The sequence below is a fragment of the Thermobia domestica genome, chromosome 5 (genome assembly GCF_964235325.1).
Source record: "Thermobia domestica chromosome 5, izTheDome1.hap1.1, whole genome shotgun sequence".
Taxonomy (NCBI): Eukaryota; Metazoa; Arthropoda; class Insecta; order Zygentoma; family Lepismatidae; genus Thermobia; species Thermobia domestica.
The window spans coordinates 179,375,749-179,393,353 of record NC_137458.1 but is presented as its reverse complement, the minus strand read 5'-3'; the positions used below and the strand labels follow the sequence as shown (position 1 = coordinate 179,393,353).

General features: G+C 36.2%; 1 protein-coding gene across 2 annotated transcripts in view; it reads right to left on the bottom strand.

Annotated features, from left to right (window-relative positions):
• Positions 1 to 17,605, bottom strand: part of LOC145686306 (uncharacterized) — a 308,465-nt gene that overhangs the window by 134,043 nt on the left and 156,817 nt on the right. The window contains exon 3 of one of the 2 annotated variants that reach the window (XM_081759452.1): positions 10,033 to 10,117. The exons of the other annotated variant lie outside the window; for it this stretch is intronic. Within the exon in view, the coding sequence (XP_081615578.1) occupies positions 10,033 to 10,117 (85 nt within the window). The remainder of the gene's footprint in view (positions 1 to 10,032; positions 10,118 to 17,605) is intronic. 2 annotated transcript variants of the gene reach the window in all.

Below are 17,605 nucleotides of genomic sequence, written 5' to 3'. Positions count from 1 at the left end.
AGTTAAGATAGGCCGAAGGAACATTTTATATGTATTTAGGAGCAAGACGGCGTTTAGGCCCCAATTAGTGCCAGTTAGACGGCGAAGAAGATTTAGCCGGATATTAGCCTTTTGAGAGATTTTCTCAAGATGAGCCTTCCAATTAAGTTTGAAATCGAATACAACCCCGAGATATGTGGCCGTAGTACTTGGTTGTAGAGAATGATCGTTACGTGTGACTTTAAGGTTTCGCGGATTGCGATGAACCTTGGAGCGGCGTTTCGGGGGTAGAAAGACCAGCGCTTGACTTTTGTCACTATTGACAGGAAGTTTCCAAGTTTCGCACCATTGCATAAATCCATTGAGAGTGGATTGTAATGCAGTGCTGATCTGATGCATGGTCTTGCCAAGAGCTAGAAAGGCCGTGTCATCGGCATATTGAAATAAGAGTACGTTTTCCGTTGGTTTTGGTATATCAGAGGCATATAGTATATATAAGAGCGAGCTGAGGGCAGATCCCTGTGGAACGCCACAATACGGAAAAATAAGGTGTGAGATAGCAGTACCTACAGTATATAGACATATACGATTCGATTTACTAAAAAGGAATATATGATACGTAAGTAGCAGATCGGGAGGTTTAGCTTCTGTAACTTTTGAATAAGTCCATAGTGTCATACTTTATTGAAAGCCTTTTCAAGGTCCATTAAGACGAGGCAAGATGGAAAGTCCTTGTTATATTGATTTGTTATTATTGTAGAGAGCCGAAGTAACTGATCGTTAATAGAAAATTCTGGTCGAAAACCTGCTTGATGTATGGGCAATAAGTTATACTCCTGGATATGTAAATGCAGCCGCTGGACAAGAATTTTCTCAAACAGTTTATTGAAAACTGTTGTCAGTTGTATTGAGCGGTAAGAAGTAACAGAATGTGCTGGTTTATTAGGCTTAAGAAACATACAAATTTTGGATACTTTCCAATCTGCAGGGTAAAAGCCAGTGCGGAGAATAAAGTTGTAGACTGTAACGAGAAGTGTAAGTAAAGAGAATGGAGCTTCTTTTATTAGCCGGTAGGAAATATGATCGATGCCTGGTGCAGTATTACATTTCTTATGAAGTGCGCATTGAAGTTCATATGTAGTGATTGGTGCTGAAAGAGGATGGTCAATATCTATTACGTGTGATGGTCATGGTTGTAAGGCTGGAGTAGTGGACAATTCTCTGCGGTTATGTGAATTATATGATATTGCAGGCGTGAAAACTGTTTGTAATTGTGTTGCAAAAGCGTTTGCCTTATCATGATCTGTAAAGAGAGGGACACTATTGTCCAACAGAGAATATGATATTTTAGTGCTTTTGCCTGTGAGTCTATGGAAGGTTTTCCAATATCGGCTTGGTGAGGCTTCGTCGTTTAGTTTATTACACGCGCTGATCCAAGTGTGACGTTTGTATGCTGTGAGATAATTTGTAACAGCTCGGTGCCATTGTGTGTGTTGACGGAGACATTCTTCATTGCCAGTTTGTTTATATTCTCGAAAATGCTGTCGTGATTTCTGTATTAAAGAAAGATAGGTTGGAGGCAATTTTGGCTTAGACGGATAAATTTTCTCCACAGGTATATAGTGTTCAGCACCAGTATGTAAAGCGTCCGTGATGTGGTTGACAACATTGTACATGTCAGTTTCTGAATTTGGTGGTTGAAGATTGGAGACACGGATATTTACGGTCTGTCGAAATTGAGTCCAGTCAGCCTTATCGTAACGCTGGATAATATGTGGCCCTAACTTTTGTAGAGATGGCCGAATCTTTTTGATTGTTATTTTGATAGGACAGTGATCGCTTCCAATCGTGTCAAGAACTGTCACCTCAGAGTCATTTATAAGCGAGAGAGATGTAATTACTACATCTGGGGTTGTTTGACTAGCTGGTCGAGTGGGACCAGGAAGATTATGAATGTGGAGTTGTAGTGTAGTTGAAATAAAGTCTCTAAAACGTTGTTTCTCCCTTGTACTTCTGCTATGGATGTTTATGTTAGCCATGATGATTATGGTTTTAAAGTTTTGAGTGATATATTCGAAAAAGGTAAAAGGTATTGCATGACCAGGGCGTATATATATGGTTGCTATATTAACTGTAAGAGAAGGCTAGTATATAGAGAATAAGAGATGTTCAGGAAGATTTGCAAATGCAGTAGGATTGTATTGTCTATAAGGACGTTTGGGAGAAAAGCCAATCAACAAACCTCCTTGAGCGCGTGCGTGTACATCGTGGTAATCGCAGCGTTGAAGTTGGTAACCAGAAAGTCGTGCAGAAGAGGCTGGTTTTTAGGCTGTTTCGCTGAGAGCTATGATAGCGATTTTTTCTTCTAACAAAAGAGGCTCTAGAAGTACTTTATGCTGCTGAAATGATCTGATGTTAACGAAAAGTAAAGTAAGAGCCATAATATATTCTGCCACAGTCATATTGGTCTTAGACTTGTGTCTCTAGAGGTGCGATGTGGAAGTGAACGAAAGGTCCTGAATATGTAGCAGTAAAGTTCAGATTGAAGAGAGATTTGGCTGTTGATATGGCGACACGAAGAATGTGCTCGCGTTGGAAAGGAAAAACATTTTGTAGTACAATGGTGATATAACGAAGAAGATCTTCGACAGTGAGAGGTTGAGCAAGAGATTGTGAGGGTGGTGTGGTTTTGTAAAACTTTGTACTGGCACTGTAAGTTCTGGACGTTCCGGTTGTGCCTGAAGTTTTCCCTTGCAGCGGTAGCTATATGTTGGGTGGTTTTCGTTGCAAGTAGAGCAGTGTGGCTACTGTTGCTGATTTTTGCATGCTTTTGTGTCGTGAGATTCACCACAATAGCCACATTTAGACGGATTCGGGCACTGGCGAGTAAAGTGTGCGTTATAAGTTTGGCATTTCTCACACCGAATTGGCAAAGGTCCTGGTATCTTGGAAGGCTCGACTCGATGGAGTTTCTTATAGATAGGAGCTCCATGAGCTAACAAATAGTCAAGCGCTGTCTGATCTTGGGACAAAACACGTACCATGTAAGTAGGGCCATTGTTATTTTTAATGCAAATGCATTTGTTGACCTCAATGCCTTCTTGTTTGACTTCTTCGAAAACTTCCTCATCGCTGATTTCAGGTATTACTCCACGGATGACAACAGAAAACATAGGTGGTTTGCGTGGAGGAGGAGGTTGTTTTGTCTTCCGATCAGCTTGTTTGGTTAATTTAGCCGTTTTGCCAAAGATCTCGTATGATGCTTTGTTCCTAAGTGTGATAGCGAAGTTCGGGTTTTTTGAATGGATGATGAAACCATTCCTAGTTTTAACAATGTTTTCCATACTAGCGCGAGGCGGATACTTGATTATTTGTAAGAAAACCATTTTAGGATGAGTATATTTTGTATCGAAATCAGTGAGCAGAAAAGAATAGATAGGTTCTCTGGTTGTGTAGAAATTTGAGTCTGATCCAGAAGCCGTGTCCATTGCCGAGTCCATGTTGGTAGTTACAGGAGACCGAGATCTGTCCCGAGGTCGTTTGCTTGAATGAGCGGAGTCACCAGAATCAGTACCATCTCTGGGTCTGGTTGCTCGCGAACTAGTTTGACTGCCCCATGAAAGGTGCCTGGTACGACCGGAACGAGACAAAGTTTCACGGTCTGGTGTAGAGGAACCAGGAGCCGGTGGCCCCACGTATGGGGGTAGGTTCTTGTGCATCGGTCCAAAGACCAGCACAACCTATCCGTGTGATGAAGCGATGATCAAGTGATGACGAAGATAATGATGACAATAGTCCAAAAATATAAGCGACCCTCCGAAAGTGTCAACTTTCGTCAGTCCTCTAAATAGAGTATGTCTGTGATGCTCACAAGTGCGTATGCTACACCTGATCCTCGCTAACAGATTAACTGCTATAAGAGAGGCTGGGTTCTGCTCAAAGGTAAAGATGTGTGAAAAAAATGTGTGAATGGATGGTACTAGTATGGATTCTAATACACGAACTGCTGAGAGAAGTTACATCGTTTCAAAAAAATATGTAGTTTCAGCAGCACTAACTAAAACTACTGAAGAGAAATTACAACTAAAATGAGCTTTAGCATTTAGGTAAAATACTATTCAATCTACATCTAGTGGCAATCACGCTAACTAAATTCAGTTCTGTAAAGTGACAACACAAAATAAGCAAGTATATACAGCACATACATAATGCCATTTGGCAATGGGCCCATTGGACCCGAATGGTAGACAATGGGACAGTTGAGGAAATTTGCAACCCATCAACACGAGTGAAGTCTTTCTTTTGTTTTTTTTATTCGGATTGATCAAAAAGTACAAGTCACTAAATGAGACAGTCATTGCTTAAACAGGAAGAGAATAAAAATATTGAAAAGTATAATCACGGGTCCAATGGACCCGCTTGGTAGTTCTCGGGTTAACATTCTATATAAAGAAATTCAAGTAGTGTCGGTACTTGTGCAAGATTCTTGCGCAAGAGTCTTGACCTTGGTCTTAATCTTGCAGGTATGGTCTTGGTCTTGCACCCCTTGGTCTTGGTATTGGTCTTGCATCGGGATTCCTGGTCTTGGTCTTGGTCTTGCATGCAAGACTCTTGCAAAAACTGCCAGACCAAGACTCTTTCGCTCATCACTACTTCAGGGTGCCGTTCTAGGGACTCTAATTTTAGTATAATACAAAGATACACAGACACAAGCAAAATATAATACAAATTCGCCATGTAAAATATACTAAAATTAAATACTACAATGATACACAGAATGCTGATCGGGGTATATCCAACAGATTTTCAAATTGTACTCAATGAAAACTTACGTTGTCACAACCCATTCTATTCTCTTGAACTACATGCATTATGCAGTATCATCCTACATAGTAATTTTCACTGCAACACCATTTTGGACCATGAACACAATAATTTAATTCGATTTCTTCCTCCATAGCCCAGTAATACTATGGGCGTAACCAAGTTGTAAACATAGTCTTAGCGGTCCAAATTTGTAGAGATCCATTGAGGTAGCGTCAGAGCTTATTATAGGATTACCATAAAAAGATATAACACTAATTCATGTTTCTGGTGCCATGTCATTATTAGCCGTAGGGAGAACCTAGTGGATAGACAGGACGCTTTGTCCATGTCGCTCCACACCTAGTTGCTGTTGACCCTGTACTAACAAGGTATGTATTTCCGATAAATTGGTATTTCCGATGAATTTCTGGAAGTAGGTACTATTCATCTTCACATTTTGTCCATCTCACATACTTTCAACTTCCCACGTAAATGTAACGAACGATAATCATTATTACCTATAGGAGACTTTCTTCGCATTGATGGGAAATAACTCTTGTGGGAGTGTCACGATAATAAACTGCACGAATGTTACCATTGCGCGTGAAACAAGTATATGTTTCATTCAACACGATGATTGCTTTAAATTTTAACACTGCCATACGCCTCGCGCAGTTAATCTTATGTTCAGCAATTTTGGGACGGGATCAAAATTGTCAATTCAGCCTTTATGTGCGCATAGGGTAGGTCAAGATGGTAACGAATGAAGTGACTGACGGTGGACTGACTCAGATTAATCTCTGGGTTATGTCATGTTGGGGTATTTGATTCTCTGGCCTGCCAGTCGGCGGATTACAGGAGTTCTGTATGTGAAATTTTCGCTGGTAACCTGGAACGGGATCTTTTTATTATTATTATTATTATTATTATTATTATTATTATTATTATTATTATTATTATTATTATTATTATTATTATTATTATTATTATTATTGAATGTTCCTGCATGGATTCCATTTGTATAATTTTAGTGAGATATTTTTGGTTGGTGTTGTACAGATACTTAAATCATTATCCTGACATTGTTTCAATACTCAGTTGTATGAAACATTAACATATACAAGTCATGATCATGGCCGGCTCTAACGTATGTGCAACACATCCTTTGCACGCTACGGCAAGTTTCGGGGAGGCAAAAGATTGAACATGATATATGTTAAATGTGTTATTTAAAATACAACGTTCTAGTTCAAAGTTAAATAACTTTGTATGTTCTCATTGATCTAAAACTCTTATTATTAATATTTTACTACTGGGCAGGCCGGTAGCCAGCCCAAAAATGTAGGGGGCGCCCGGCAGGAAGTTAGGGGGACCCCGATCCAACCATATTATGATTCATCACCATATTATAGTTCATTTGCAAACCTACCGTGAACATTTTAGGGGGCGGCCCCCTAGATCCCCTTGGATACGGGCCTGCTACTGGGTAAATCTTGTTACCATTAATATTACTGTAATTATGATGGGGTAAAGCTAGAGATGCAAGGGCTCGGGAAAATACCGGCTTTTTTTTTTTTTTTTTAAACGAATTTTTCTACTTCGCTTTTTTGCTTGGGAAATTTTGGGCTTTTTTCAAAATTTTGCTTTAAATTGATAAAGCATACTTTGTTTCGCTTGTCTACAGCACAAGAACTCATTTGATTAGTGGTTGATGTAGATAATAATATAGAACCTCCAAAATAGACGATGGATTTCGAAAAGATTTTCTTAAAAGTCCTAACATATTTACATTATGAATTGCAAAGAATTAACCAATACATATATAATAATTTTTTAACTTCTTATATACAAAAATAAGTACTTTTTTAAAAATAAGGTACATAAATAACTAGCAAAATTGTATGTAGTATTTTTACTTCAAAATATCACACACCCTCTTTTTGAAAAAAAAAAAATAAAACTTGAGAGAAATACATTTATATGATAATCTTAAATCTGCACATCAAGAGTTTGGTTTCGGATGGTTCTGTACATTCTTGAAATTTTTAACTTTAACTTTCATATTCATTGTATGAATATTTCGAACAAATTTTTCATTCAGTGATCACATACGTAATAATGTTACCACCTATCAGGTGCTTGGAATAAGCAAAATCGGTAAAATTCCGAATTCTATAATGCACAGACTGTTTCTTAAGCTTGTTCAGACTCGGGAAAGTGCCAAATTTTCTGTTAATGGATCATATGCGTAATAGACTGTTCATCTGATCGTGCGGTTTCCTAGACTTATAACCACCATCACGGTTTACCCAGTCCTGAAGGTTTCTGAATTTTTAACGACACAAATTCAACATATCATTACGAAACATTTTTTTTAAAAAAAAAAAGAGAAAAACTATGGAATACATTTAAGAAGAGATAAAAGAATCAATCACTGTTCCAATTCACAAGAAAAGCGACAAAACTGGATGTAATAATTATCGAGGCATTTCTCTTAACATTCTATTAACAACATTGATTCCATACGCAGATGAAATTATTGGAGATTATCAGTGTGGATTTAGGGAAATCGATCAACTATCGACCATATATTTACTATTCGATAAATACTCGAAAAGAAATGGGAATATAGTACCCAGTACATCAGCTTTTTATTGATTTTAAAATGGCTTACGACTCGGATAGGAGGGAAACATTGTATAACATTCTTACAGAATTCGGAAAACCGAAAAAGCCAGTTAGATTAATTAAAATGTGTTTAAGTGAATCCCAAAGTAAAGTCCGAGTAGAAAAATTGTTGTCCATAAGCTTCCACGTCGAGAATGGCCAGAAACAAGGAGATGCATTATTGCCATTAGTGTTTATTCCGGAGTACTCTATAAGGAAAATCAAAGATAGCAACCAGGCCCTAGAGCTGAATTGTATTCACCAGGTTACAGCGTATGCTGATGACGCAAATTTAATAGAGGATGATAGGAGAACAATAGAGAGAAATACAGAGTCCTTATTAAACTCTTGTAGCGACATTGGTTTAGAAGTAAATGCAGAGAAAACTAAATACATGGAAGTTCACCGGGATCGTAATATGGCAAATTATGGATGCGTTAAAATATCAAATAATACTTTCGACAAAGTGGATACTTTCAAATATCTGGGATCAATATCACCAGACCAAAATAATATCCACAAAGAAATTAAATGTCGACTGAAATCGGGAAATTTGTGTTATACAGTTCAAAGTATTTTGACGTCGCAAATTCTGTCGAGGAATATAAAGCTTAAATTATATAAAACGATAATCATGCCCGTTGTGTTTTATGCTTGTGAAACATGATCGCTTGAGGGAAGAACACAGACTGAAAGTATTTGGAAATAAAATCCTGAGACGAATATTCGGACCCAAGAGGAACGGGAATGAAGAAAACTTCATAACGAAGATCTGTATAATTTATACGGTTAACCAAACATCGTTACGGTCATCAAGTCTAGGAGTCTCAGGTGGGCAGGTCACGCAGCCAGAATGGGAGATGGTGGACGCTTTCAAAGTTTTGACTGGAAATTCAATCGGAAAACGTCCATTAGAAAGACTTAGGCGCAGATGGGAGGACAATATTAAAATGCATCTCGCAGAAATAGGAATACAAAGTAAAAGCTGGATCCAGTTGGCTAAGGATTGAAGTCAGTGGAGAGCTTCTGTGAACGCGACATTGAACCTTCGGATTCCATAGGTCATATATATAGAGGGAATATATTTAAGTTAAGCACAACTTCACAACAACCATGAGTGAGTGGTTAGCTTTCGCGCTTTTATCGGTAAGTCCGGGATTCAACCCCACATTCGACCATTTCGACAAAAGTTTTTCTTAATTGTATCCGTGAATGTAGAGATAATGCGTGTACTGTAAGTTCTGGCTGACTTCCTTTCTTATCGTTTTTAAATCGTTGTTATTACTAATTACCAGCAATGACGGATTTGCGAAGGGAGTTAGGGAGGGGATGTTTTACGGGTGAAATTTGTACCCCGAAATTACAGAATTTCTAAAACAAACTAAATATTTGTTATGTTTACTCACAAACTTCAAGCTCTTCTCAAATGAAAATTAGGTATTTTTAGTAGAAACTAAACATTAATAAGAAAAACCCCTCCCAAAATACATTTTTAAATCCGCCACTGATTATCAGTATAAAATGGTCTTCAAGGTTGTATCCGGAAGGTTATTGCTGAATATACAAGCCAAACGAAATATTAGTTACGCTTGTACTCATACACTCCCAAATAAAAATTAGGAAATTTTAGAAAAAAAAAACAATCATTAAGCAGAGAAACACCTCAGAAATCACTTTTCTGAATCCGCTACTGATTATTTGTATAAAATGGTATTTAAGTTTGTATCCGGAAGATTATTGCTAAATCATTGCACAGCTACAGTATAACAAGAATGTGGAAGTACGCTTTGACAGATATACTGACAAACGTACGCTCTGACGGATATATTGAAAAACAAAAGTTTAACTTATGTGCTAGAAGCTAGAGTAGGCTTACTAATTTCTAGGGAATGAAACACGGATGACTAAAAAGAAATGATGTAGAAAAGACAAAAATGTTGATAACTCAGAAGTTAAAATAAAGTTAAATATTTTCTACAGTTACTACGTACTTATGTTTACTTTAATTCATAAAATATGTGTTCCATCCATCATGATGGTGAATTCCAGAGCGAAATATAGCATTTAAGTCATGAAATCTTATATAACTTTAGAGTATACTATAAGAAACTATTTAAATAGGAAAATCATGAAAATGAAAAAAGCCAAAATTTTCAAAATTCTCGTTTTTTCCCCCCAAAAGCCGGCTTTTTATGTGCAAAAAAACATCAATTCAAAAAACCCGGCTTTTTTGCATATCTAGGTAAACCATTTAAAATGGAGGCTTTTAAGAGGGGTACTTTCCACAGAAAGAAGGGGATGTCACATGGTATTACAGCACGGGGCAGAAAATCAACTATGGCCGACCCTGGATATGATGTATCATTTCCTAAACGGTCCACTGTCGGTGGTATTTCACAAACACAAACACAGCACTCCAGTGCGCAGATAACTGAGCTGACAAACTACCCTAATAACGACATACTTTAATGATTCTGGCTAAATCAGCAATACTGCTAAGTCAGTCAGATATATACCGATCAACCTTCAGTATACAACAGTATTTGAAAGCGGTAGGATATAAATTCAGAATTTTTGTACCTGAATCTGGGACATCAGAATGCGTGCGCTCCTCGTTAGTTTGTTTATACAGGTACAGAAACAAACATGAAATAACCTCTACAGTCTGAAAAGAAATTAGAAACAACTTCTGCATAAAGGACGTGATAATCAAATATATTGCTTATGAAAAGTGTATAAATTATTATTTGTCATGTTATTTACCCAAGTAGAAGAAGATTCTTCTTACATCACACGAAAAGCTATCCAATGTTTTTTCTACTAATATTTGTGGCATATTCTTGGTAACTGGGAAAATCGCGGTTAGGAGGGATTGGTTGAACGGATGGATTAAAGTTTAATATCACATTTAGTATGAAGACTATAAAAGACTTAGGCATAGGACTAAATGTTAACAAGAGGTCTGAAGCACATAAATTCATAACAAGAATATAACCGGATAATATATAGGATAAAGAATATTAATATAATAACTTTGAGTTATATGTTGATCTTAGCTAAACTTTCTCGGAAGAAATAAGTGTCGTTAGAATCTATTTCAATAGATTTAGCATTTTAATTTAATCTTACTATATCGTCATTTGTAATCTGTGACAATGTATCTTGACTAAAGGGTCACGAATTAAGACAAATTAAATACTTAAGTTTTAACTTACTTCTTTATAATATTTCTTTGGTCTGCTAACCATGCCTTTTAATAAATAGTAAAATCTTCAGTCATAATATGCTAAATTACCTTTTATCATAAAGATATTTGTGTGTACGGGGGTGTACGTTTTTAAGTTCAATGCCGCTCAATTCCACGTATTTACATGAGACAAAACTACTAATTAAAGTGATATCTATTACTTGTACTTAAGCTAGCTTGGGAAAAAGCGCACTTTCGTCAATCACTTTTAGGTATAATATTCTTATAAAAATTAATAATTAATTCGATTTGTAAAATCGTTTAGAGCACTTGCCATATGCATAGAATATTTAAGCCGATAACAGATTAAAATGTAAGAGGGCCGCGAAAGAAAAAATACAGTAAACTAGGAATGCAATGGATATACCCGATTGCAATGAAATGAGCTGAGCGAGCTTAAACTACGTAATCAGGAAGCGTTTTTCGGTGATTATTCCTCGATGGTACATCGGATTTTTTATTTCGACCAATGTTGTCACTCAGCACGACATACTCTACCAGCGTGCTAAGTTTGGTTGAGATCGGCCAAACGGTCTAGGAGTAAGCGTTTTTCGGTGATTATTCCTCGATGGTACATCGGATTTTTGATTTCGACCTATGTTGTCACTCAGCACGACATACTCTATCAGCGTGCTAATTTGGTTGAGATCGGACAAACGGTCTAGGAGGAGTTCGCGGACAACCAAACGGCTAACCCGAGTATAAGAGCTTCGCTTCGCTCAGCTCAATTAATGTATATTCTCCAATTATATAAGGCCTAAATTATCTTTGCGTAGACTTAGTTTTATACACATAGCTGGTCCTGGAAACTGCAACATCGGAAGGTAACATTTTATCAAACCAATATTCGCATAATATATAGACTATTGGAGAATAATGATACAGATAATGTATCACTATTTGTATCAGAAAATCTTCTAGTAATGCAAATCAAGGTCTGCATGTCCAATGATAGGAGTGTGTTAACTCCATGTGACACTGATCTTTTGGTTGAAATACGCTTAATTGAAGAAAGTGATAGTAATACGGTTCATAGTTTTATCACTGGATAGTTTTGACATATCACTCATATCAATTATATTCTTCCACGAAATTAGTTCCAATGTTGAAAAGAATGCAGGCTTTTGAGATGTGGATCCAATTAATTAAGCAAAGAAAAAACACAGTATCAGAGATTAAAACGATCCTGTCACAAAACTTATTGGGAGAAAAAATATTTTTGTGAACATAAGTGGTATAATATACTGACTTTACACCTAGTTTACACCTAGTTTCAAAATCCTTTGAATCCAACATTTATGATTTTAAAACCTGTATATATATATACCGATTAAAATGATCCTGTCACAAACCTTATTGGGAGAAAATATATTTTTATGAACATAAGCGATATAATATACTAATTTTACATCTAGTTTTAAAACTCTTTAAATCCAACATTTATGGTTTTAAAATCCGTATATATAGACACACACATCACATTTCATAACACACAAATACCCTAAACTGCCGTTTTCATGGTATAATAGTAATTTCATGCTATTACTGCTGGGTAAATATGAATAAAACTTCGCTGTGCAACACGTAACTGTTTTTTTTTTTTTTCAACATGTAGCTAGGCTTTTCCCAACCTGGAGTGAGTTCTTGACAACTAGGACGTGAAGAGCAGAACTCCAACCTAATATCTTTGTAAAAAACAAAAAGATGAAAGAAAAAATGAAGAAAAGAAAAGAAAGTGTAGTGAGAACCACATGTCTATTTACAACAAAGCTTAATTTAATACACTCAAAGCTGGGATCATACCAGGAGCTACAACGACCGGTTGCTCTATTTCCAAATTTGTTGCTTCTGTAGCGATCAATACGGTAACAAGCACATTTGACCTTTAAAAACAATGACACTTAAGGACAATTCGTGTTATTTTATCACTCTTTTCTCTCCTCTTATAGATCAATAATTGCGTGTACTCAGTTACTATATTTTTCCTTTATTCCCTCTGTTTACATTGTTTAGCTAGCAACTAATATATATATATATATATATATATATATATATATATATATATATATATATATATATATATATATATATACCTAAAACCTAAAATAGGTTCGCAATCTACCTTAAATGTGACCGGTTTTGTGACGTAAAAGGCAGTTAATAAGTTCCCAAGGCATGTCAAACGGAGACCTTTTGTCTGGGTTGCGAACCCTAAACCATTCTCATACATGAAATTATTAAATGGCCTTGACATCCATCCAGTTCCTCCAAGAAGTAATTCAAATTAATACAACTCTTGGGGGCGTAGGAAACGTAGCTCAGAATTGGTTAGAAACATGGGAGTAGAAATTCAAAGATAAAATTCGATAACACAGAAATAATTTAAAATAAGAATTTAATGATCTGATGTTGAATAATTGAATAATCAGAGATCATAGTATGGACTGGTATGACTTAAAGACTAGAGAAGACAATGCATAATCACTTACTTTTGGTAACGGTAATAAGCAGAACCTCTGATGGACAGAATGACACAGTAGAAAAACTAATGATTAATTATCTGACTCCCAGAGTTTCGACGTCAAAATAGAACTTCCCATCCCCGGAAGAGAATCCGGTATTATTTATATGATTTTTCCGTCATGTCAACATTCTTACACATTCTTTCTGTGTCTTCCTAGTTCTAGAAGTTATAGCCGGTCATTTACATTGTAGAAGTCAAGGCACTCCGGAAGTTTTCCATTGGATTATGAATCCTAAAGAATATTCAAACTGCCTCCACTTCATACATTGCCTATTTTATACACATTTTAAAATTCAATTAAATATTTTGTTTGATTACACATTGTGGTACACAATATTCCTTGTGCTTTTATTAAATATTTTATTTCTTTGGTTGTTGAATTAAAAGCGTGAGAAAAATAATGACAACTTAAACCAAAACCAGAAAATTACATAAAATGATAATGATAATAATAATTAATCAACTCTTCTTAAAATATTAACCCATAAATTATGAAATTCCCTATATGTGATGTGTGAAGTACCCTATATGCAATGCATGATGTGTAAAAAATATGTCAAAGTGAATAAAATAAAGAAAATAATGCATGATTCAGAATAATAAAAATGTTCTGAGATATTGTCCACATTGGATTATCCTGTATAAAAAGAAAAGAACATTTTATTGCAATCGTGTCTCTGCAATATTGTTCGTTAAAGTCTGTGAAACGCAGACACATAACAGTTCTAGGACGTAGAATAAGCAAATGTGTTCTGATTAAATAACAGATTATATTTCTGTCTAGTTATCACTTTGTGTCTGTTTGAAATAAACATTCATTCTCCGTTGTTGGCTCAGAGACCAAGTTCTCATCAATGTTCACAGCTCGTTGCCAACTGTATTTAAATTCGCTAATTTTAAATCACTCAAGATATGTGCAAATACACCATATAAGAAGTATATAGTCACTGGAATAAGCACTTGCACACAACACTAAAAATATATTGTTTTGGAACATACACCCACTGACTTATTTCATCACTGAATATATATATAAATAATACGGAAAAAGGTAAATTAAATCACTTTACTACACACACACACACACAGCTGAATAGCAGCGGAGCAGTGTTCAAGGACAGTGGATTCAGGGGGAAAATTCTGAAAATGCGCAGAGGGACGCTGATTGGATGAATCCTCTCGTAAGATGCTTGTGGTGCTGATGCTGGAAATGCATCCTGTTTTTGTTTGTCTGTGTGTGAAGTCTGTGAATGTCGCAAGAAAATTTATTGAAGAATAATTTAGTATATTCTCCGTGTTTCTTGTTTTATTGTGATAGTGATTCGTGGTGGTTGCAACACAGTATAGTGATAATCCTTTGTATTTTTAAAGCTGTGGTGCAGCGTTTCCCAACCGGTGTCCCGCGAGGAAATCGAAACAAAATTATTAATTCTATAGCAACCAAATTGCAAGACAGGAAAAAATGTATATATTTGTATTTTACATTACTATGAATTTCTATCATGGAAAAAGTTACTGTAATTGTAATATATTATTCTACATCTATTAGTGCGTAGCAGACAGTATTTCGGCTCGTACACATTTCCATGGTTAGCTGCTATGTTACGCTTCAATTGGGAGTCATACTAACACCGAGAAATGGAACCACTTGTATGGTACGCGTCAAGTGAACGTTCGTAGAACACTCATTCGCACGTGAATGACAGAACAACACTTTGTTCAACAGGTGTGTTTTGACTTCGATGTATCGCAAGCTGTGTGATTGCAACAATATGCTTTGGTTTGGTTAAAACAGCAAAGTTAAAAGTACAAGCAATTTGTTTGTTCGTTCGTTATTTAGTGATCTTCGTTCTTAGTGAAAGATTGGATACTGTTTTCGAAAAAGAAAGCGTATTTTCAAAAATCTGAGTCCTATATTTCATTGCAATTGTTTTTTTTTTATTTTAAAATTAGAATAAAAAATAAGCATGATGAATTAACATAGGGGAAAACTAGTGATCAAGCTTTCATCTCTGTGAGAAGATCAGTAATCACAGAAAAAATTACCATGGTATTTTCTATTTCCAAATAATAATAACAATATCTATGAGTGCGCTGTGAGAATTCAAGTTACCTCCGTAGTGTGCCGCAAGTTGAAAAAGGTTGGGAAACGCTGATGTAGTGGTTTGTGAACAAAATTGAAAAAAATGTCGTGAATTCGAAGTTACAGTTGAGTGAAGTGTTGTGCATCAGAAGTAAAACCTTTTTTTTCTTTATCCATCCTCACTTCTTTCGTTACTAGTGCTGCTATAATTATTTGTAGAAATTATCTTCTAATCGACCTGTCATGTTGCTTTTAGTTGTTATAAAAATTGATGACCTGCATTGCCTAGGAAAGATTTATAGGTTAAAGGGATGCTCTGTTTTAGAGAATAGTCATTTGCATATCGCAAACGGCTAAACGAGTTTTATTCAAAGAAATTGAAGTAAAGTTATCACTAGATAGAGGAATATTAGGAACATAATTACTAGGAATAGAAATATTGACATCGTGATATAAATGTAATGAGTTTGACGTAAATGGAATTACAAACGAATTGTCACGTGACTCGGTCGACAAAATACAAACAATTAGATACATGAGTGCCAGTGGGTTGCGGTGTTGCCAAGTTTTGCATGCAACATTTCGAGAGGGTGCAATCATTTGAGCAACAGTCTTATAAACAATATAACTCCAATAATTATACATTCGCTTTATGCCGTAACAGTGGGTCATTTGGTCCATAGTGTCCACGACAGACTGTTTTTTTATAGTAAAGGATTACTTCTGGCTTTTTCTCTGCTGTAGAAGTGTCAACTTCAGGCTGGTTATGCATTGTACTCAGAAGAGTAACAGTTTTGTACTTCTTTGGACAATACGAAACTATCATGGCATCATGTTGGAATCCAAACAATCTGGCTCCTACTCCCAAACTTTTATCCGTTTTGGTAAATGAAGTTGGGAGTTCTGGCTTACTCTTCCGTATAGTTCCGACGTAGGTGAGTTTTCGTTCCTTCAATTTACGTGCAAGAGAAGGACTTGTAAAGGAGTTATCCCCAATAATTTTTCTACCACTTCCAGCAATTTCTTCTGTCAGTTAAAGAACAACTCTTTCCTCTTGATTGATTTCTCTTCCCTGTTCTGGAGTTTTTCCGCTATATATTTGCCTCTTCATCTGCATTTGTGGTGCTATCAAAAATAACCTAGAACTTTATTCCATATTACCCGGATTGCTTGGTATGTATTGCCGAAACGGACAACGTCCACGAAAAGTTACAAGCTGTTCGTCTATCGTCATGTTACCTCCGGGAATATAAGCGTCCTGTGGAGTTTTATCCAGGTCTTCAAACACTGCACGAATTGGAGATAGTTTATCATCTGGTCTTCTCTGGGACCTGAGCTCTGTATCATCAAAACGTAGAGCGGAATTGATTTGTTGAAAACGCTTCCTTCTCATAATGGAATTCAAGATAGGTCGATCCTTTTCCTTACTCCAGAGCTGCCTAGTTCCTTCATTCTTTGATTTGTATACCCCAATAAAGTATTAGCACGCTAATATATTTCTGAAGTTTTTCAACACTAACAGGTTTCCAGTCACAAGGAAATTTTATCCTACCTTCCTTGTTAGTTCACTTGCGAATTGTTTCCAGAATGTTCTTACGAAAAAATAGCCAAAAAGCAGATTTCTCATCAACTTCCCTGTTAGCATACCCTATAGGACCATGTTTTTTTGTAATTACATTATGCCCGGGACTGGTAGTGAAGGGTACTAAATTCCAATGATCTAAGCCATTTTTAGAGGGAAAAATGGCTTCATCTTGCACGTTGCTGTCACTAACATCAGAAAAATCACTCTCACTTCCAGATAACTCTAATAATTCACAGTCCATTTTCCCATCATCTGTCGAGTCACCAGAAAAATCCTCTCCTTCTGCCAACAGACATTGGCGTATGTCATTATCGGAAAGTCCGCCAGGTGCCATTATCCTCACACACTAAATCCAATGACTAAAGTGAAAGATGCACTGGCTGGTTTAGAATATATTATAGGTATAAATTTATAATACGCCCCTGAGAAGTGGTGTCACGGTGAAAACACTACAAACCATGTTAGGAAAACTTGCTAAAACTGCATTAAACTCCTTTATAGGTAAAACATTCTTAAACATAATACTGAAAACAAAGAATAAAGAATATGCTGACGTTAATTCCGCTATCTATGATCCGCAAGGTAATTGAAAACCAAAGTTGAACCAGTATTCCTATTTAAAATATACAATGGGTCCACTGTACCCACCTGGTACACGATGCTATAATTTTTATATATACCACCTGACTTCAAGGAACAAAGTATTTCAGACAT